Source organism: Thermobia domestica, chromosome 8 (assembly GCF_964235325.1).
Source record: "Thermobia domestica chromosome 8, izTheDome1.hap1.1, whole genome shotgun sequence".
NCBI classification, from domain to species: domain Eukaryota; kingdom Metazoa; phylum Arthropoda; class Insecta; order Zygentoma; family Lepismatidae; genus Thermobia; species Thermobia domestica.
The window spans coordinates 132,905,238-132,929,470 of record NC_137461.1 but is presented as its reverse complement, the minus strand read 5'-3'; the positions used below and the strand labels follow the sequence as shown (position 1 = coordinate 132,929,470).

At 35.4% G+C, this 24,233-nt stretch overlaps 1 protein-coding gene and 1 long non-coding RNA gene across 2 annotated transcripts in view; one reads left to right on the top strand and one right to left on the bottom strand.

The window, feature by feature from the left end:
* LOC145693213 (uncharacterized) overlaps window positions 1-24,233 on the bottom strand; it is a 580,380-nt gene that overhangs the window by 78,181 nt on the left and 477,966 nt on the right. Inside the window, exon 3 of the mRNA XM_081769000.1 lies at window positions 7,125-7,239. Within this exon, the coding sequence (XP_081625126.1) occupies window positions 7,125-7,239 (115 nt within the window). The remainder of the gene's footprint in view (window positions 1-7,124; window positions 7,240-24,233) is intronic.
* LOC145693214 (uncharacterized) overlaps window positions 1-24,233 on the top strand; it is a 342,015-nt gene that overhangs the window by 155,429 nt on the left and 162,353 nt on the right. The window lies entirely within an intron of this gene.

Below are 24,233 nucleotides of genomic sequence, written 5' to 3'. Positions count from 1 at the left end.
TATAGTTTATCATTAAACATTTTGTTAAAGAATATCAGATCATGTAATATTCTTCTTTCGTTAAGGGTTATAGTTTCGAAATTCCTTAAGGGGAATAGTTATAGTGTGATAAGAGATTGTGTTATGAGTTGTAACGTGATAAGGAATTGTAATAAAGTTATAATGTGATAAGATATTGTTATAAGAGTTAAAATGTGATAAGAGTTACGCGATAAGAGATTGCTATAAGTGTTAAAGTGTGATAAGAGATTGTGGTAAGTTATTATGTTCTCATAGATAAGAGTTATAATGTGATAGAAGATTGTGTTAAGAGTTATAATGTGATAGGAGATGTGTTAAGAGTTATAATGTGACAGGAGATTGTGTAAAAATTATAATGTGATAGGAGATTGTGTTAAGAGTTATAATGTGATAAGTGTTATAATTGAGATTGTAATAAGAGATGTCTGTGATACAAGTTTGTGATAAGACTATAATTTGTGATATATTTATAATTGTATTGGCAGTCTTCCGGGTTTGAGCATCCGTATCTAATGTGAACAATAGAGTGGGATGCTTTTGTCAACTCTTGTATAGAATATTATGATGAAATTATACGTAATAAAAATTTCGAGAAACTTAGGCTAAGCAAGAAATTGTTAAAACGGCCTTATCCTATATCTTGTTCAGAATCCTCCCTCTTCTCGTCGTTTCATTTTAAAGTTTAGAAAGTTTAAAAATAAAGAAAAGTTATCAGAAAAAGATATGCTATTTACCGTGACGAAACATTTATGTTCTACATATGAATCGGTGTTTAGTTAAAAAAAAAATATCTGTCAACATTTGAAAGATTTTATTTTTTCTGCTTTCTGGAGTCTGTATTTAGAGTTAAAACAACTTTGAAAGACATTTACGAATCAGAAGAAAAACACATTGTTTTGCCATGAAGTGATAATCCTATTCATACATAGTCTTTAAAAGCATAGTAATAGTCATAGATAATATTTAAAAATGATATGAAAAAAAGTGACTGACATTATTTTAACAAACACCATTTTACATGCATTTTTGTCACTTTTAATAATGCTTCGAAATGTATGTTATAAAATCAATAATTTGAAAACATTTATATTTGGTCTAGGAATTAATTCGTGCGGTTTTTAATAAAAATTGAAGCTTTATTTCAAAAACAAAGTAAATGAATACGTTAACAAAAATATTGTCCATCGCTAGCCACTACTTTCTCCCATCTTTCAGGCAATTTACGGATCCCGTGTCGAAAGAATTCCTCATCTTTTGACGCAATCTAATCAAAGATCCATTTTTCGATATTTTCTGAAGAAGTGAACCGCTGTCCAATCAAATCGTTATTCATGCAATCGATCAAGTAGTAGTCAGACGGAGCAGTGTCTGGTGAATATCGCGGGTGCAGTAACACTTTCCATCCGACATTTTCCAAATAGGTTTTGACCGGTTTTGCGACATGTGTTATCATCTTGATAAATAAGTTTATTATGCCTGTTATTCCATTCTGGTCGTTTTCAGGCCAGAGCTTGCTTCAAACGCATTAATTGTTGTCGATAGCGGTGTCCATTAATAGTTTCACCAAGTTTCAGAAGTTCATAGTACACCACACGTTTCAAATCCCACCATATATACAGCATAACCTTTGCACAATGAATATCTCGTTTCGGTTGTGAAGGACCTGGTTCACCTTGCTTCACCCAGGCCTTTTTTCGTTTAGGATTCTCGTAATGAATCCACTTCTCATCACCAGTTACAATTCGATGCAAAAATCTCTTCCTTTTCTGTCTTTGAAGCAGCAATTCGCAAACGGTTTTTCTTCTTTCAATGTCTTTCTTTTCAATTCATGTGAAACCCAATAAGACATCTTTTGAATCATTCCTATGGCTTTGAGACGTTTGGAAACTGTTGTTTGCTCAACTCCAAATGCTTCTGCAAGTTCGTCCTGCGTTTGACACGAATCCTGATCAAGCAATGCTCTCAATTCTTCATCTTCAAATTCTTTTGGCTGTCCAAATTGCTTTTGGTCTTCCAAGCTGAAATCACCACCTTTAAACCGTGCAAACCACTTCTGACACGTTCGCTCAGCTAGAGCATGGTCACCAAACACTTCCACTAAAATATGATGACTTGCGGTAGCACTTTTCTTCATGTTAAAGCAATGAAGAATAACTCCCCGCAAAAACACTTTATCAGGCACAAAATGCGCCATTTTCAGTTGAAGAAAAAATGTTGTTGTTTCCGCTTCAAGCAACTGACATATACTAAACAAGATGCTCAATGACAGTAGTTTTCAACGCATGTTTGGATCAACGAAACTATGGGACAATAAGCTAGTTACGCCATCTTTTGTAAAACCGCACGAATTAATTCCTAGACCAAATATTTCTGTTGTACTCTTATATTAATGATTTTTATGACTTTTCACCTGCAACATGACTTTTCACCTGAGTAAAACAGGAAATTCTTATTGATACATACGCTGAATTGATTTGTAGTTAAGTACACATTTTCGCTGAAGTGAAATGACAGCGCTTAACCCGTGGGAACGTCGGATGCCAGTCATTTTGACATTGTGTCATAAGCAGATGTTTTGTATAGTTTGAACTCAATCTGACATCTCGCGATGACAATATTTTTCATTAATCCATTATATAACGTCATATTCAATGAAATGTAATGTGTTCTTGAGATCATTGTGTCAGTTATTTTATCAATCATTTCTCGGTTTCCTTTCAGGTACAGGACAGAACCATAAAAGTGTTACGAGTCTCTATATTAATCGGCTAAGCACTGGTGATGTCACAGTCTATTCCAATGGAATATAAATGCAATGCACGAAGTTTATAATTCAATAAGATGATGATTCAGATTGCAACAAGTATTGCTCTCTTTTGACGAAACGTTGAACTAATTAACTGATGCGATAGCAAAGAATAGGTACACTTTAATCTTACATATGCGGATGGAAAAGATTTTAGTAGATATTGAGAAGTTCGTTCTTTATAAGTTTTTGAAATGATAATGTTCATTTATAGTGACGGATCTAAAAGGTAAAAACTGGGGGGTTGGGCAACCAGAACCCAGGCTAGGATAGGTATATCATGAGTTCACTATAAAGTTTAAAAAATATATAGATAATAGCTTCAATTATTTTTATCACTAAAATAAACTGGGGGGGGGGAGGCTCCCGGGCCCTGGGTTAGATCTGCCTCTGCTTATTTAATTGAAGAAATGTCGAACGACAGATGTAAAGGTGTTAATTTATGGAATGTTTGCTTTAGTATTAAGGAAATATATCCAGGAAATTGAAGCCAGAGGCAACATAAACTACTAGAGCCTGGGGCAACTGTAATCGAGATCAGCATGCAAAGGCAATTCGAGCGTACACTGCTACTATTTGGTAGAAACTGTATTTTCCGTTACTATCCTCACTATATGGAAGTTAGTAGTCAGATTTTGTACGGAATTTATTTTTATGCGTATTTTTAAATATATTTGTTTTTATATTTTATGACCTGCACTAATGATTATTCTATATATTATTACATGAAATGTTTCCAACTACTTTGCCATTATCTTTTGAGCCTGCTTATGCGTAAAATATATTTCTTACTTTTTTGTATTTTATTTTTTTTAAATTTCATTTTCCATGGGGCTTATGTGCAGTATGATCTGTATAAATGACTATTGAATGTATTTTGTTACGCGAGATATTTTAACTATGTTACTATCTTATAGGTGTACTATCTTATTAGTTATTATTATAATGTGTTACTATCTTATTAGGTTGTTTTTGCGTTAACATTAAATCAAACCTTTCGTGTTTGCTATGTGTGAAAGTTTTTCAATTACATCCTTAAAATCCAAATTCAATGCTGTTTCATGCTCGATAGAAAGAACAGCAACATTTATGTTTCCTGGGTTATATTGGAATGCAAGAACGATTTTTATCAGCTTCATTTTACTGAAGGACCGTTCACATGATGCGGTGATGCAGAAGGTATATACAGTGTATAGTGATGTGAAGTGGAAAATTTTCCGCGGAAAATTTTCAATTTTTTAAAAAAATCCGCTATGTTTTCCGGAAAATTTTCTAAACAAATATCAGTGATCAAGTAACAATTCCTCATTAACCATAAAATTGATTGAATTCATGTGTATAAATGTTAAAAAGTGAAAGATCGTTTAAAGAATCTGAAAATTTCCAGTACTATGTAGGAACAAGTGATACAATTTATTCATGAATCGAAAAACTTTCTGTCGTATATGGAAAACTCGTAAAAATTTCTATGAGTCGGAAAATTTTCATAATTTTGAAGCAAAAAATAACAACTTTTTGTGAATCGGAAAGTTTTATTGCTTTGTAGAAACAAGTGAAAGGCATTTTCATGGATCGGAAAATTTTCATTGCGATGTAGAAACAAGTGGAAAAACTTTTCACAAGGCAGCCAATTTTGAATATTATGCATAGTGATGTTAGGTGGAAAATTTTTCACTATATTTAACTGCACATTGAGCTATAAAATTTAATTCCTGAAGAATTCCTGAAGAATTTTCCAATTAGCTTTCGGGAACTGGAAGATTTTCTACTATTTCGAGTTGGCAAGTAAAATTCACATAGTGTTTCTCTTTCTGTATATATATATATATATATATATATATATATATATATATATATATATATATATATATATATATATATATAAATTGCAGGGAACATAGATCAAGTTGGTAGATTACAAATATTCCATCCCATTGTTTAAAATGTAACAAGAAAGCGAAAAGAAACCTTTGTGAATTTATAAATTATTTCAAACAAAATTCCACTATTTCTTCACATACAGGCCTGCCTATGTAATAAAAGTTCCTTATGAAGATTATTTTTGTAACAGAAAATAAGAAAAAATGCTTTGGTTTTATTGTGTTTAACACTCGTAAACTATAACTTCGATATTGGAGTTTTGTATAATCAATATCTTAGAACAGATATTTTGTATTGTACAACTACCAATATGTATAAAAAAGTATTACAAATAATAACTGTTCGATAGAACAAGTACATATATAACAAAAAAGAAATATATTTTTTATTTTGTAAATTAAAATAAAATTGCTTGTTGCTCTTAGAACGCAGCGCAGCTTTTTAGGTTTCTTTTATTATTTTATTGGAAGAATAAGTACACAAGTCATCTTACTTATTAGTTACATTTTACTTTCTCTTTTGAATGAATATATGAGTAAATAAATGTTTATTTCCAGAAAATGTTCAGTATTTGTTTTCATGAGTTATCTAAACCGGAATTTTAGGTAGTCAAAAATTTACAGTAGGTACTTAATATTATCTCTACTTATTTATATATGTTGCAAGTATGTAAATCCAGAAACGTAATAAAGCTATGAGAAAATTTCGTCTTACGTGTATCAAACTGACGAAATATGATTTTGTGAGATCAACGGTGAATTTTGAGGGAAAAATACCTTTACATTTTTGAAACCTGTTTGCAGAAATGAAGAATCGTTAGATTTTTTTCTTCACGAAACTTTTTTTCAAGCAAAATGTATGATAAATAAATTTTACGGCTAAACAACGATGTATGAATAGGTGGAGTATGTTTCTATGAATCGGAAAAGTTTCATCGCTGGCAGTGTAATCTAAGGGTTGAAGTATCATGGAAGACATTTGTTCTACGATGCCTTGTAGGGAAAAGACCAGGTATTCATAGGTTCCTGTGCACATTTGACTGAACGAATGATGTCCTTATAATCCTGGTATAATTCATTATAATCCTGGTATAATTCCTTATTGTGAAAACCATTGGATTACAATAATGCCAAATCAGAACATGATGCTTTCAGCTTTTCTTCGCTTTCATCTGATTGCAGTTGAACGAAGATGCTCAGTATCGGTACAAAGGAATCCAAATCTATCATTTAGATCTTGCATCTAGGAAAAACAATCATACATTTGTTGTCTCATTTCGTCCGGAACTTCCTTGATAGAAAACTTCATTTCGACTTGCGTAGTCAAAGATCTATCACCTGCTGCTTCTGCAGCTATAGCCCAGATCTCCTTGTACAGTGTGCTACTACTGTCACGTTCCCTCTTCTGGACTTTTCTTCTGCTATGTTCTCCAACTGAATGTGAGCGTGATGGGCAACCATCGTTAGATTGCAGATACGAGTATTTTTGGATCTGATCTTTATATTGGACAACTTCAAATCATAATTCAGATCAGACCATTTTTTAAGACAATGAAATTAAATGAATGGATGTTTGAAAGAAGAAAACTTGCATTTCCTGGGTTATAAAGTGTTTTAGTCGAATTGTCATCCAGTTCTTCCCTTGAGTCAATGACCTGATTCAGTAGACTGGAAAGTACCTTCACATATCCTGTGTTTTTTTTAAAGAACTTCATCGAATATAATTTTTGTGTTTCAGACCAATTTTGACATACTTATTAAGAACACAAACAAACAAATTAGTAGATCTAGAGAAGAACACAAACAAACGTTCCATTGTTCCATAGAAAATTACCGCTAGAGTGTTAACATGTGCATGAACACGTCAACAAGATTCGAGGAATTATTGTTGCAGGGAACAATTATGGCAAAAGGATTTGATTGTAATTTTTAAAATTATATGCACAGCAATATGCACCAAGCTTACTGCCTTGATACCAGAAGTGATTAGATACATACGTGCTATTTGGGCTTTTATATGAGATTTTGCGCCGCAACCTGAGCCTATCTCTGGAGTCAAGCACATAATAGGCCATGCGCGCTGACTACTTGACGGTCATACTTGATGTCCGATATAACAGCCTACCGCTTTCTAGATTTGTACGAGAGAAGTAGATTGTGCCATATTATTGTTTGGTTCTATTTTGAGTTTAACGTCTCTTATTAGCACATAACAGCGATCCGAATTACATGAGTGCCCGAAAACTCAGTTCTGGTTGCGGAACTGAAACTCGCTATAACTCAGAACGCTCCGTTCCGTTATCGTTATCAACCCGTTGCACTTTTCAGAACAATTTAAATAGCGTATGCACAAGTTTTTGGTTCATGTTTTTTTAATTGAAAAACAATGAGTGGAAAATAATAAAAAAAAAACTTACTGCCAGACGAAAGTTTCTCCTGCTCTCTTCTGCTGCAATCCAATCCATACGTTCTTCCGAATGTCTAACTCTTGGAGAAGCGATCTCGTAGAGTCAAATTGTTCTGATGTTTCCACTGGAAAACAAATAAAGAAAGAAATATCATTTTATTTTCTATCTTATTCTTAGATTTCAATAAATTATTAAAAAAAAAAAAAAGATGTTCTTTTGTAAGTACTGAATTTGAATGTTGAGAAATAACTGAAATACAATGTATTACAAAAATAATGTTCCGATTTCATAATGCTATATCTTTTAAATAAATGAAGATAAAATCTCGCAGCAAATTTTAAAATACACATCGGGACTCAAGCTGCTGGTTGATATGATTGTTGGTAAGAGTCTTTCTGATACACTACGGGTCATAGCCGAACTCATCCTATACTTGTGCGAGCATGTGTGATGTTACTACTGCACTACTGTTGCTATGAGATGCCGCAATTTGCTTACACTTGTTGGAAATGGAAGTACATAGACGTAGTCTTTCACAAACCTCCCACAAAAATCATACTTGGTACTGCACGAGGTAGATCGCTGCACCAGGGAGGCATCTATCAACTACGTGAACCAGTACGTTGCAAATCGTGCCAAGAAAAAAAAATGATATGTATTATAAAATTTGCCTGCAAGGTCCTTTCTTCATTCTTGTAAAAAATATAACCTTATGAAATCAAACTGTTCGTTTTGCAGCACTATGTATTTTGTTTTAATCAGTTACTTGTATCTTAAGAAGAGATCCAGACTGCTCTCTATTCATGTGAAGTCAAAAGAAGGCATTATGTTCAAAGCACGACTACAGATCAACAATTAACGTTGGCTCCGAGCCACAACCGGCACAGATTATCAATCAAGATCAAAATTCAAAGTATAGGCTGTTCCCCACCACACCATGTTGCATTCAAGAGAGCTGGATTACAGGACCACATGACTGGATTCAGTAACACTATCGGTATACTAGAGCTACAAGCAGTGGTGGGGCACCCCTTCTAGTCCGGGGGCAGTTTTTTGAGTGACAAAAATTAAGCTATTTTTCAGTTTATAGTAAACTCATGATATATCTATCATACTCTGGGTACTGGCTGCCCCCCTTTACCATCCTCTACCATCTTGTTATGTAACCCGTAGTAAAAAGTAAAATAAACCATTATATTCTTGTGCTTAATACCTAAACAACGAAAACAATCCGCTAAACATTTCTATTGTATCTATGAACGTATTGCAGTTATTACTGAAGATACTTGCATGTTAGAAGCGGTAAATAAACATATAGATTGTTAGTGTGTGTGTTTGTGTATGTGTATGTTTGTAGATACATTGTTGCTATGGTAACCTAAGACTGGGTTGTAAATAATTTGTTAATCTTGGGTGGGATTGAAAAGGGGTGGAGGTTACAGTAGAAGATCAATACCAGAGAGACCAAAAAGAATCTTTTATTGGAATATTTTCTCTCACTTTCTCTTTCTCTTTGCTCTCTCGCGCGATTGTTGAATATTACTGTTGCTGGTGGCCATCTGACGGCCAGGTGGATGAAATACATTCAAGTTGAATTAAGGTATTAAATAAGCGCTGTACGCACTACAAATCGTAGTTAAAAGTTGAGCAAGCTTTTGGATATAACAGTTTTTTTTTTTCAACTACGGTGATTTTGAGGCGTCTTTACCACTTTATTTTTATTGAACAGACGATAAGAGCGTAACGGCTTCGCAGGAGAAATAAAATCCTATTGCTTTCCCTAAATAATCATGAACGACTCGTTCATTTCATTCAAAACACCATAATTTTGCTTTTAGCGAAACTTTGAACGAAATGTAATGTAATTACTTTACTGCACATTTTGGTTTCGTACAATAAACATTTTCCATGCAAGTTTGAAGTTTAATTTGCAGATATATTTTTTTTTAAAACAAAATCACATACACACCTATGTATGTACAGATTTCACTTATATTCTCAGGCTAAACATTTATGCTACTGTTACAATTTGGAAAACAAGACTATATTTTCCTGGAAAATCTCCTTTTACAAACTTTAGAAAGTACTGTAGTTGCCGTAGGTACTACTACCCATCAAAATAAATAAATTTAAACGGGAAATTTCCTTTTATTTTATTATACTCATGGATTTCATGAAATTTAAGGCATTTGGGGAGAACTAAAGTGTGCAGATATCACCAGAGGATATGGTGTTTCTTTATTTTTCTCCAGACACACATACTATATGGTTTTGGTGTTGCATATACATATAAAACATTCTAGGTCTCCAGTGTATAAAAGAAAACGGAGATGATGTTACTATGCAAAGAGACTTTTCCCTGGAAAAGTCATCTAATCTCTCAGAAACAGTAGTGGGCTTCGCGTCCAGATGCCGAGCATAGGGCAAAGCAACAGAAGTACCAAGAGAGAGAGAGAGTGCACGAAACAGAGAAGGTAAAGCAGAAAATCAAATTAACAAAGAGGCACGTTCATCCGTCCGTGCTTAGCGTAGGAGTTTTTGAAGTTAACAGTTTTGTTGGGTGTATTCTCGAGAAACTTTTCCTGTCAGAGGAGAACTAACCAACTGGGTTTTTGCCGGGTTTAGCTATATACATACATACGTAGTATTAACCCATGTGTTGTGTTTAGTATTCCTTCCTTCTTCTTCTTCTTCTCCTCCTCCTCCTCTCTACGCATTTCATTGTTGTAAGACACTTATACTAACCAAAAACAACGAAAGGTAATTTAGCCTCATCATGAGGTCTGCTACACATGTATAAACACAAAAAGAACAAAGGCAACAACAACGATTTGGTTCCGGATGAAATATTCTCCTTCTTCTCTGCCTTCAGGTAAATAGTGTTAGTGGCAGTTTTGGGGTTAGGAACTGGATATATGGAATCTTGGTGGAACAGTGCAAGAGAAAGATGCATTAAGGGAGAGAAGGGAGGTACAATAATTGTCCAGAGATGACAGATTATGATAGAACTCATTATGATAGAACTCATTAAGATGAACAAAGTGATGGGGGTTAGTGTAAATTTTCATGCATAGTTTCCGAGAGAATTGAGAAAAACGGATTTAAAAAAAAATAATTCTACATAAAACTCGGTGCTGTACTATAACCAACCATGCCATCTGTTAAGAGGAAACTAACTTTAATGTATTCCCTTAACAGACTTCCCTTTTTTAAAAAATCAATGAAACTATATAAGACGACAAATCTACAATTTCACATTTTACTTGAAACGCAATGATCTCAATCGAGAATCAAATCCGGAATCATTCTCACTAAATGAAGTTTAACCCTTTTAGGATTTTCGGTAACTTTTGTTACCATGGCGTAATATCGTCTTTGACCGCTTATGTAGGTTCTATAACAGGTATTTAAACCGTTTTTTTTATTGGTCAAGTCAAGGATAGACTAAAGAACCCCTAGATGCGTTTCAGAACCGGATAATCAACTTTGCGGCGCCAAATGGGGCGGAGGGGTGTGACTTTTTATTTTTCTTAATGCAAATTTCAAAAAATTTTTACACCTTTAGTTTTCAAGATACCAGATTGAAACTTTGCATACCGATTGTGTGTACCGATTCCTGCGCGAAACCAGAGCCAGACTCGAGAGGCGCAAGTGTACCGAGGGGGTGATTTTTCTCACAAACATTTCCGGTTTTTCTCTTTTTTTCCGGTTCAGATGAATGATACTGACATGTGAGTGGTACCGTTGGAAAGGAATTGTTATTTTAAAGAAACTGACGTTTGAACCAGATTCTAGGCCAAATAGTAATGGTGCAGTAAATTATGTACCGTGTTCAAGATACAAGATTGAAATTTTGCATAGTATTATGTACATAACAAGTTTTTTTTTTTCAAAAATTCAGATCCCTACTTGAACCCAGGCCCGGGCCAGAGGGGCAAAGTGTTTCAAAAAGAAAATCCGGGTTTTCCTAGAATTTTCCGGTTCAGATGTATGATACGGACATGTGAGTCGTACCGTTGAAAAGGGCTCGTTATACTGAAGAACATGACGTTTAGAACTATGACCCTAGGTCAAATGTTAATGACGCAGTCCATTTTTGAAGAATTGTACACACACACACACACACACACACATATATATATATATATATATATATATATATATATATATATATATATATATATATATATATATATATATATATATATATATATATATATATATTAGGGTGGGTCGAAAAAAACGATTTCTTTCAAATCGAATTCTAATAGTGCGGAAAAGTTGGATCATCTATCGAAACATGTAAGTGTATTTTTTTTTTTGAAATCGCGCAATATCTTCAGTTCGAGCATCCAGGTTAAAGTTTTACCAAATTGCCAAAAATCGTACTTTTTTTTGGAACACCCTGTATAGAACACAGGTTGCTTCTGATAGTTGTAATAGAGCGCTAAGTCTCAAGTAGGCATGTAACAATACAAAAAAGAAAAGAAAATCAACATCGGATAATATCTTCAGTTCTTGCTCTAAGGTCAAAATCTCGTGAAATTGTAAAAAATCGTACTTCTTTGGAACACCCTGTATAAAATAGTTTATGTTGTTATAGTCCTAATAGGCCTGTAATTTTCTTCAAGCATGTAGCAACAGGCACACAGAAAAAGAGATCGAATACATTCTTCACGAAAAATAGAAATTCCATAGTGTTTCATATCCCCATTTGTAAAATGTATATTTTTTTCTTCAGAAATCCGGGCCATACAGCGCCTAGAACTGGATCTGCAAAGGATATATCTGAGAGTAGTATACTTTCTTATTTAAGTGACAAAAACGTGGACATAAATGATCTTGTTGCTATCGGCTGTGATGGGACAGTGGTTTAATACTGGATGGAATAGTGGGATTATTCATAATATTGTCAAACTTGGAAGACCACTCCAGTGGTTCATTTGTTTATTACATTTTAATGAGTTACCTTTCAGACATCTTTTCGAGTACCTAGATGGTGACACTTCAGGCCCCAAATCATTTTCTGGAACTGTCGGCAAACAATCGAAACACTGTGAGCAGCTTCCTGTTGTTGGTTATGAGAATATTCAGACCGAAGATATCTCCGTAAAAGAAAATGACCTGAGCAAAGACCGAAAATATCTTCTTGATACTGTTAGAGCTGTAAACAGCGGCGAATGTCCAAGTGATATTGCAGTAAAGGATCCAGTCCCAATAAATCATTCAAGGTGGCTTACTATAGCGAATCGTATTTTAAGGTTATATATTTCGACGGAAGATCCTTTAGTTGAGATGAAGACATTGGCGACTTACATTGTTAAAACATATGCAGCAGCTGTAAAATATGGTGCAAAACATGTGTTTAAATTGATTCAGATATCACGATATCTACAGGAAAGTTTACTAGAAATTATCGATCCTGTAATATAGCGAAACGCTTTTTTTGCGCACCCTGAAAACGTTATTTTGGCCATGGCGATGGATGTACGGAAACACATAAGAGAATTAGCTTTCAGAAGATTGTTGAAATCGAGGAATCAGGTAAAAGTGTGAGAAATATTTTACCACCTGATCTCAATTTTGAAGCAACTGACTATACCAAATTGATAGATTGGTCAACGTGTGAATTTTCATCACCACCAATAATGGCCCATGTAACAACAGCGAGTATTTTGTCATTTCTAAAGACAAAAGAACTACCAGAGTTTGGCTACGTAAAATTTCCATGTCACACGCAGTCGCTAGAAAGATGTGTTAAACTTGTAACAGAGGCTGCTGCAAAAGTGTGTGGCTCCTTAAACAGAGATTGTTTTATTCGGACTAAACTTTTGTCACGCTCTATAATGCCAGATTTTAGTAAGAAGTCTGATTTTAAAGTTATGCCCGAAATATAAAAGAAATAAATTTGAAACTTCTACAATGGTAGGGTGGTTGGGAAGGGTGTGGGTGGAACTCGAAGAGCAGCCACCTCCTCGTGGTGAGTTCTGGGTCATTTCTAAAATCAGAAATGAGCGAAGAGCTGCACGCTCAGATCGAAAACAGAAAATGATTCCTTTCGTAAAATTTTCGATTTTTAAGTTCCAATATACGAAATGAAGATACTATCGAATTTCTATTTTCTTTTTTCTGAATATTCCAGCATGGTTGGGGAAAATATAACAGCCCTATTAGGGCTATAACAACATAAACTATTTTATACAGGGTGTTCCAAAGAAGTACGATTTTTTACAATTTCACGAGATTTTGACCTTAGAGCAAGAACTGAAGATATTATCCGATGTTGATTTTCTTTTCTTTTGTGTATTGTTACATGCCTACTTGAGACTTAGCGCTCTATTACAACTATCAGAAGCAACCTGTGTTCTATACATGGTGTTCCAAAAAAGTACAATTTTTGACAATTTGGTAAAACTTTAACCTGGATGAGCGAACTGAAGATATTGCGCGATTTAAAAAAAAAAAAATTACACGTTTTGATAGATGGTCCAACCCCAGACAACACGTACGTGTACAACACATGTGCACTATCCATGCATAAGCCGTACATTTGCACATGTGCATTTGTGTGGATGATGAACACATACATAACCCGTACACGTGAATTTGCGTGGATGAAGCACACATACATAACCCGTGTATGTGCACATGTGCATTTACGTGGGTTATGCACACGTACATAACCAGTGATTAAGTCGTGCATATGTACATGTGCATTTGCATGGATAAAGTACACATTTACATAACCCGTGCCTAAGCCGTTACATACACATGTGCATTTGCGTGGATGAAGCACAAGTACAGAACCCGTGCTTAAAGTCGCTATGTGCACATGTGCATTTGCATGGATGAAGTACACATTTATATAACCCGTGCTGTAGCCGTTATATACACATGTGCATTTGTGTGGATGCAGCGCACGCACGTAACCCGTGCTTAAGCCGTTATGTACACATGTGCATTTGCGGGGATGCAGCGCACGTACGGAACCCGTACTTCAGCCGTTATGTGCACATGTGCATTTGCATGGATGAAGTACACATTTATATAACCCGTGCTGTAGCCGTTATATACACATGTGCATTTGTGTGGATGCAGCGCACGCAGGTAACCCGTGCTTAAGCCGTTATGTACACATGTGCATTTGCGGGGATGCAGCGCATGTACGGAAACCGTACTTCAGCCGTTATGTGCACATGTGCATTTACATGGATCAAGCACATATTTATATAACCCGTGCTTAAGCCGTTATGTACGCATGTGCATTTGTGTGGATGCAGCGCACGTACGGAACCCGTACTTAAGCCGTTATGTGCACATGTGGATTTGCATGGATGAAGCACATATTTATATAACCCGTGCTTAAGCCGTTATGTACGCATGTGCATTTGCATGGATGCAGCGCATGTACGTAACCCATGCTTGAGCAGTGGATGTGCACATGTGCATTTGCATGGATGAAGCACATATTTATGTAACCCGTGCTTAAGCCGTTATGTATGCATGTGCATTTGCATGGATGCAGCGCACGTACGTAACCCGTGCTTAAGCCGTTATGTGCACATGTGCATTTGCATGGATGAAGCACACATTTATATAACCCGTGCTGTAGCCGTTATGTACGCATGTGCTTTTGCGCGGATGCAGCGCATGTGCATAACCCATGCTTGAGCAGTGGATGTGCACATGTGCATTTGCGTGGATGAAGCACATTTAAATTACCGGTGCTTAAGCCGTTGTGTGCACATGGGTATTTGCACGGCTGCTGCACGTGTGTATGAGACGTCCATAATACCGTGCAAGTGTATACTTTTACTTTCATTCTTTTACTCTCATTCTCATCAACAGAAAGTAACCTCCATTTTTAGTAGGTGTCGTTTTTCCTCCAGGCGGTGTTATAGAGACTTTTCGACGAATAACAGCTGAATGATTGTAAAAACTCCATAACGTCCACTGAGCTCGGATACAATATCAACAGGTGGCAGCATTGTACTGATGTAACTACTGTCAGACAGCTCATAGGTTTACAAAATTATTTTCGTGGCCGATTACAGTAGAATATGTTGCGTTATTTGTTGCTTGGCAAATATGTCAAAGATACTACCTAAAGCTTTGCTCGTTGCAAATAATAAACTCCAAAACTAAAATTCTCACTGACAATTATTAGTTACTTGTTATATACTCTGAAGGTGATGTCTGCAGTTATAGATTGTGTTACTGCATAAGACACTAAATATATAAACTTCTTTTTTTTCGTTGCATCTCGAATTTGCTTTTACATCACCTCTGTACTACGAGGAAATCACCTGTGCACTACATGTAAGTCATCTGGGTACTGTTTAAAATAACTCTATTTTACATGTAAATCATCTGGGATCTTCGTGTAAATCACCTGTGTGTTACGTGTAAATCATCTCTGTCCTACATGTAAATCATCTGGGTACTGCGTGTAAATCACCTATGTGCTACGTGTAAATCACCTCTGTCCTACATGTAAATCACCTGGGTACTTCGTGTAAATCACCTGTGTGTTACGTGTAAATCATCTCTGTCCTACATGTAAATCACCTGGGAACTGCGTGTAAATCACCTGTGTGTTACGTGTAAATCATCTCTGTCCTACATGTAAATCACCTGGTTACTACGTGTAAATCACCTGTGTGCTACATGTAAATCACCTGTGTGCTACATGTAAATCACCTGTGTGCTACGTGTAAATCACCGCTGTTCTTCATGTAAATCACCTGTGAACTACATGTAAATCGAATACGTGCTACTTGTAAATCACCTGCGCGGTAGGTGTAAATCACTTGTGTAGGACGTGTACGTTGCACATGTTCTGTGCACGTGAAGATGTTGAATAGGACCTGGCATGTATATGTGCATCACATGTACAGGCGTGCATTTATACAGATGATGCACATGTTGCATCCGTGCAATTGTACATGTACTATACGGATACTGTACGTGCATTGTGCTGTCTGGGACTTTTCAAAACTTTGCACACGTATTTTGTATACACATAAGAACGTATTGTTTTCAAAACTTCAGATCTCTATGTGAACTCAGGCCCTGGCCAGAGGGGCACAAAAATTTTGAAAAACATTTTTTTTCCGAAAAATCTCCCGGTTTTACCCGGCCTTTCCGTTTCTGGTGTATAATATATACAAGCGAGTGGTACCATTGGAAAGTATGCTTTATCCTAAAAAAAAAAAGAGGTATAAACTATGATCCTACGATAAATAGTAAGGAAACAGTAGCTGTTTGAATGAAAGTCTAAAATTTACCTCAAAAAGTGGAAATCCTAAAAGGGTTAATATTTCGTATTATGTGCTACAGAGAAAGATATACGTACGCTCATAAGTACAGTACATGCATATGATAATGAAATAAGTGAAATACCTATACTCCTAAAAAAAATAGTCCTTCATTTTAAGTTTAATTTTCATTTTTTGTCCAAGACTTACCTTCAATTGCAATTTTGTCAATTTAGCGCCTCACGATTGAACGGGTACTAAGGGAGACGGTGTTAATGAAAATGAAATGAAATATTTAGTTTAACATTCCAAGAATATGTATCGAGGCTAAAGGAGACGGTGATGATGAGAAATGAATGAAATGGTAGAATGAACGGCCGAACTCCGAGAAACCTAGGCCCACGGTGTTTGTCCACTACAAAGCTCACTTGGCGCGAGCTGGGATCGAACCAGAGACCCCACGCACCAGAAGTGAATGTTCTACCACTAAGCCACGGCGGTCACCTGAGACGTTGTTAATGGTATGAATAATAATATAGGAATTTATTAGGAAATAGTGGGAACGGAAGAAACTAGGCTAGAAACGCAAAAGGGGTGTTGAGGAAAAACATTCTCATAGAGTGTTTTAAATGTATACAATAAAATTCAAGGATAAACCCTTTGAATATAAAAATTGAGTTGGACTTTGAAACTTTAACTACTCAGACAATAACAAGATCTCGAGGTTTACCTTGTCTTAAATAAATGATTCCACGATAGTTTATTTTTAAGACAACCATTCTTTCATGGTCTAATTTTCTAAGACGACCATGTATGAATATTTTTTAATGGTTTATCTAAGTATGTTATGTCTAGTGTACATATTAGAGTTATCGCCTTTTCGTAAGCCTAAAGCTAGACACACTTATCGAATATGTGCAAATCACCGATTTCTCATACTTAAATTTGCACATGGAACAATTTTAAAATAACAGAAAGAAATACATATATAAACCAAATATACACGAAACTGAAAACTCCTAGCGTCAGCTTGTTAGCGGTTAGTTGAACAGAAGATTTGAACCATTCAACCGGTTAAAAATGACCTCATTACCTTGATTTCATTGTTGCCAATTCGTAAAATTTTAGCGATGGAACCATATCGATTTCTGGATATTCATACGTACACATGTTGTCGCTAAGAATTGCTGTCATATATTTTGTAAGTAGTTTTTATAATTTCGTGTCTCTCTTAGCCGTAGTTCGTGATACTGAAAATTTTCTTAAAATTCGGGACGTCCTGTCTAATTCGGGACAAGTTCAGAAGAAAAAAGAATGAAAATTTAAATATTAGAAATAAATTTCTTAAATAAATTTCCTTACTCAATACCCTTAAGAAACAAGTTAGAGAAGAAAACCCTCTTGATATTGTTGCTGACCACATAGTAATTTAAGCAATAATTCAAGAAGTTAAGACTTCGAACTAAAATTGACAAAAATGTGGTTTGCTACTTAACTCGTCAGACAGAATATTGAATTTTCATTGTTGCCTGGTTAGATATGCAGCGCAACCAACACCACTATGTTGAGGAATATCAATAAAAAGAAGCGTTTTGAATGATTACTTTTGGACTTAATATTCCAAATCCGAAGCTATATGAAACGTGAACCTACTGTTTAACGTGCGGACTGTACACCATGAGATCTCACACAGATTGGATGTGGGTATCCCCACGTGGAAGATTTGTATGCAAAACATATATAGAGATGGTTATAAAAATAGTAGAAACACCTGGAGGTTGGAAACACATAAGATGTCTGGGTTAGCAACGGTCAGGCACCGACCGAAGCACATAGTTGTTGGTGATAATGTGTTAGGACAAAATCTGTACTACGTGAAGAGCAGTAGAAAGGCAGTGTTCAATAAACTGAGCAGATGGTCACAGTATAAAATAGCCTGCTTTTCTGATTTGCAAAGTGTTAAGGATATTAAAAAAAAAAAACCTCTTCACTACTAATTCTTGTTATCTGGACAGTTAACCACTTATACTAGACCTGTCCCTTTTATATAAAGAACCTAGGCTTTTTTACAATTCCACAAACTTTAATAATCAACATTGTTTTCATCTACATACACTTCCACAAAAGCTATTACCAATATTACAGCCACTTTATACTCAATTCATCAACGTGATTTAACTTCCATCACAACCGATAATTCTATATAAACATAATTACGCTCTTCAATTGTCTCTTTTGAAAACTAACACTTTGTCCGATAAAATTATCGAACTGCTTTACAAGCCCTAACACAAAGATGGCAAATTGTTGTCTTTCGGTTATGTGGTGCAAACACGACGAAAGTGGGAAGTATGTTGAGTGTTACTAGGGCTAGTATATAAGGTGATGACAGCCTACAAAACTCATGGCAAGGCCACGTCGGTGAAGAGGAACAGTGATCAGAAGAAAACCCTTCAGTGACAGGTTCCGCCAAACATTAAAATATATTGTCACTCAGAACTGTCATACGACTGCAGTGCAAAGTGTGAGGAACACAATTACAGTCCGCCACATGCTACATGACATGCACGTACAGGGTAGGGTTGCAGGGGCGAAATTACTGATAAGGAACCATAATGCTTTAACACCATGTCAATGATGTAACGAACATGTAAAATGGAAAGCTGATGATTGGAAACGTATGGTATTATCGGATGATTAGTAGTTCACCTTATTTCAAACCACGTGCCGCGAGTGTGGCGAACGCCCAAAGTACTCTATGATCTAGAGTGTCATTGCCCAACCATGAAACATGGCTGTGGTTCTATGATCCTATGGGCCAAAATATCCTGGTATTTAGTGGATCGTGTGCTGAGCTTATCGTTTACGACACTAACCGTGATTATGTCCTATTTTAAGGGACAATTTGCATTTTATGATAAAAATGTTTCTGGACAATGACGTCATATTTAAGGGTAAGAATGAGGCCATTCACACTGCTGGAGCTGTTACGATGTGATATGAAGAACATTGGAATGAAGCTGAACAACACTCCGGGTCGGTTCAAGTCCCGGAACCCAATATAACTAAACATCTGTGGTCTGTATTCGATACCCAAATCCGGAACACATTTTCGCCTCTGTCAGCTCACACAAAATTGTATGACTTACTGCTATCAATCACGACCTCTATGACTCCATTCCACGTCACATCAGAGCTTTTCTGAGGGCACAAATTGGTTCAACACCATATTATTTATTGAATAATTATTTCCAAGTGAAAAGTTTCAATAATTATTTATAATATTATGAATTTTCATTTGGGATCAATACTGATGGTAAATGTAGGAATATAAGAAGGTGTAAACAGCGGAATTATCAGTGGTTGGACAAATTAGAGCTATTGTACGACCGTAGAGGACAATGCACCTTAAAGGAAAAGTTTACAAAACAGTAGTGGGACCTGCCATATTACACAGAGCGAGATAATGAACGACCAAGAAGAGGTAGGAAATGAATTTGCATATTGCGAATATGAAAATACTGCGGAGGATGTGTGTGTGGAGTGCCGCGGAAGGGCAGAATAAAGTGATTAGGGAGATCGTAAAGGTGAACAAGTAGTAGAAAAACTTTCGACTGGAAACTGGGAAAAAGGCCTTAAAAGATTTATTTGATTAGTTTTAATATTTGTTTATGATGAACAATCAGGGTGCGAATTACCGGGGGGGATGAGGGGGATTTCCCCCCTCAATCACATTTTGTTCCCCCCCAAAGAAGTCAGCTGAAGTATCCCCACCGGGGATGCTCGCTTTCCCCCTCAAACTATGCTTAGTGTAACTCCAAATTTCACTGATTTTTGTTATTTCTTGTAAATTTAATCTTCTAGCTGTATTTCGAAATGATCGATGTAAACTGTTCAGTTTTGGTCATTTCTACTTACCACCTAATTACCCACTATTTTCAACGTTGTTTAGTAGAACTATATTATGACTACGGTTGTTACTTGCAACTGTACCTTCGTACCCTTCAGTTCGTCATCGTTTGTGAATTTGAATGTACTAATTGCGTATAACAAAGCCACATATAGATTTATAAATGTTCTTAGCGGATGGCCAAGAAGAAGTAAACAAATACCTTCTTCTACCATACTTGGCGAAGTTCGGATATGTCATATTCATCCTCTATATTTGTATCGATTATCATCTTATTTTAATTTTTGTTATAACATGTTATTTCATTTTCCAGTATACTCTTTGTTAGCACATGGTCTTCATTCCCTAGTAGGTTGTGTGTATGCAACTCAAAAGTTGCATTTAATTTGTGATAATTTGTGATATTATAATTAGCATAGTAATCACTGCTTTTACAGTTTACGGAAATGAACTTTTGAAACTGTACTCAAATACTGAGATATAGGTATTCTCTCGTAAGTATATGTTAACGTACACGCTGGGGGATACGCTCCTAGTGAGCAGACATGTTAATGAAGGTGATTTTTAGGTGAATAAGCGAATAATTCAAAATTTGTTTCAGCATTTGTTAATACGACTGGTTCTCCGTGTCATTGTCCGTGTCTGTATAAGCATTTCAACTCGAGCGTTTTTTTTTTTTTTTAAAAAAAAAGTTAACCCTTCATTTTTCCATCTTTTCGCTGTACAGTTTGCTGTCCACGCAATTAATATTGTCTGAAAAACTTCAGTGTAATGTTTTACTTTATTTGAATAACGTATCCCATAGTGAATCAACTCATCTTCAACCTAACAGTAAAGTAATTTTTAAGTGTTGACTTTCCGTGCCCATCACGGAATCGATATTTGGAGAAAAAAAGTCATGATGAGCACAGCTTTAGCGGGAAGTAGAAGCACAAGCTCGAAATTTGAATTGAGAGATTTTAAATATTTGGCCTTCGATTTGACCTTGATGTGAGAAATCGGGACCAGCAACAATCCATTTCTTATTTGATAGGCTATCTAGATTTTCTTTTTAAAAAAAAAAAGTCCGGTTTAACTGATAATTTTAGTGGTTTTCACAAGACTGAAGTAGGTTTCTTTTCGCAACCTGTATGTATTAATGCAAAGTGGAAGCTTTCAATATGAGTGGAAAAATTAACATATGCTTGTGATCATGGCTATCGCTCGAGCCAAACTATTAACTAAATAAACCTGAGAGAGCTACGGGGACAAGAGTGAGTACAACATTAAAACACGTTCAGAAAGTTTTAGTGGGGTGTGTGTATGTGAGACAATATATATGTGCATAGTTATTGTCGGTAGATTTATTAAATTAATAAATCTTTCATTTATTACAGATGTCACACACACACACACACACACACATTATATATATATATATGGGGGTAAGGCATTTATTGTCTCATTTTGAAATTTGAACCTTCAGACTATGTCCTTTGGCCTAATTTTATCCCCCTCAATATAGATGATCTAATTTGCACACTGTGAACAATGTTGTTCCAAATGTATATATAAGTGTAAATTTCCCCATATGAATTTAGAGGTATGTGCCATGAATCAATGGAGAATAGGTATTTTGTTTTACCCTCTTTAGGTAGGTAATTATTTAGAACGCTCAATTCTGGTACTAGAGGTTCTTGGTTCGATATCAGGCAAGGTGAATTTGTGGTGAATAATATCTCGAGGTTTCACACCTTTCACACCCTTATATTCATCCCAACAGTTATTTCACAGTAATTAGTCATCCGTGTCCTTTAGGCTGTAGAAAGTATCGTGGGACATAAAACTAGAAATTTAATTTCATTATAATTAGATAAATCTTTTAAGGCGACACTGTAGCCTAGTTTTTCCAACCCGGGCATTCGATTCCCAACCCGGGCTTCCCTATTTTCGGCATCCAATCAGCGTCATGAAGCAAACTGGGGAGTCATATGAATAAAGGACGTGACAGCCACTAAGTCTAAAAAGCTCCTGATATGCCTGTTAGAGACAGGGCTACGAAGCGCGCTAACTACGTGTTCGTCGGTAGGATGGAAGTAGTTCAAGCGCTCGCTAACAGATGGCGTTGGAACGCCTCAGGCCTACAGAAAGGACTGTTACGCAAAGTGGTTTGGTTTTGATTTCTAGGTAAATCTTTTCCATGTTATTTAGTAGTATTTTTTATTTCGTTACACCATCTAATCTGGAGATGTTAAATAGATCTTTTGATATCTACTCAAGAATTGCTTTTGCCCATAAATATAAAGATATTCACTTTCCAAGTTAATTAATGTTCTTTCCCGTCAATATAGTGTAAAGAAATCAGAAATCTCACAGGTGGACTTTGTGTTGAGCCTTTTGCTTTGTACGAAAATGAATCGAGAAGGATTTGAATAAAAAATCAGACTATTTACGTAAAGAGTACAAAACATCTACCTAAGTACAGTCCACTCTTCAATCCTTTGCTATTTTTCTTAAAAATCTATTTTCGTTTTCTTTTCCCTACCGCTTCCCTATTTTCTCTTAGGCAATGTGAGCTCGTGTTTCGGATCGGAAAGAATTAAAGAAAGAGAAAAAAAAGAAGAAGGAGAATAAGATAGGAAATCTGTTGAGAAGTTAAGACGGGGTCGATAAACATTTCAAAGGCGATTGGGAAATTGGAAACCTGTTTGCAAGCAAACATCTCTAAGAATTCACTATTTTCACGTCTTTTTTCTTTTTTTATTTCGTTTTTTTTATTTTAAGTGAGATGCTTGGACAATACAAAAGTCGAGATAAAAGATCAATAGACAAGCGAAGAGTGAAGTGTTGGAAAATTAGTTCTTGTTGGAAATCAAAGATACGATTTATTCTTTTAGATCTCTTGTAAACGGCGTTGGATGACCTTTACTAAATAGCGAGCTATCTGCTCAATTCAGTGTATTCGGACTTTCTTCTATTTTCATGGCTTTCAACTAGAACAGCTTCCGCAATAGTGGATATACATCTACATTATTTCTGTACTCCAAATCTTCCAAGCGGAGAAAATTCTTTGAGCATATATTTTTGTATTGCCCAACTTTCTATACATAAACATCACGCGTCATCTCCAACCCAATATTGAAATCAACCTGATTAACCATTATGATAGAAATTGAAAAAAAAAAAAAAAAAAAACTATTTCCAACGAGAACATAGCTATAATAATTTCTGCTAATTAAAAAAAAATACCAATTGAAGACTATACATCATAATTAAAAATTCAAACTAATTATTATTCATTTAATATATTTAATTACCAGGCAAATGTAAAGCTAACACAATTATTTGTCCTTATTTATTTCACATATTGCCATAGAAACACCACCATTAAAATTACTAATTGAATATCCGTAAACAACCAATTATTTTCGGCATCTACACAAATTAAGAGCAAATAAACTGATGAACGATTTATGTAGAAACTTTCATGATAGCTAGAATTGGAACTGTTTAAAAAAATGTGAAAAAAATATATAAATTGAACGAATGAGACATAGAACCATGTGTGGCATAGAAGTAAACATATATATACAGTATTTTTGTCTATCGACGTAGAGGTTAGGGAGAGACAGTGGAGCATGGAAGTTCTCAGTTGCGACAGTCACTTCTCAGTTGCAACAAGTGACCTGTCAATAATGGTAGAATATCTGTTATTACTATGATGATGATGATTATCGAAGTACATTGCATTAATATAAAAATCATTCATTGCCAATCATAATATTAATTTATTCATTCAAAATATCCATCACTAGAAGCTGTACAGAGATGGGTTAAGTAACATTACATGATCCTTACATGTTCTATAAACAACAACAAAAAAATTCTTGTGCGGTATGTAAATCATTGGATTAGCTTCTGCTAACTATCCTGGACTATATTGGTATCGGAATTTTGGTTTTCGGTACTTCG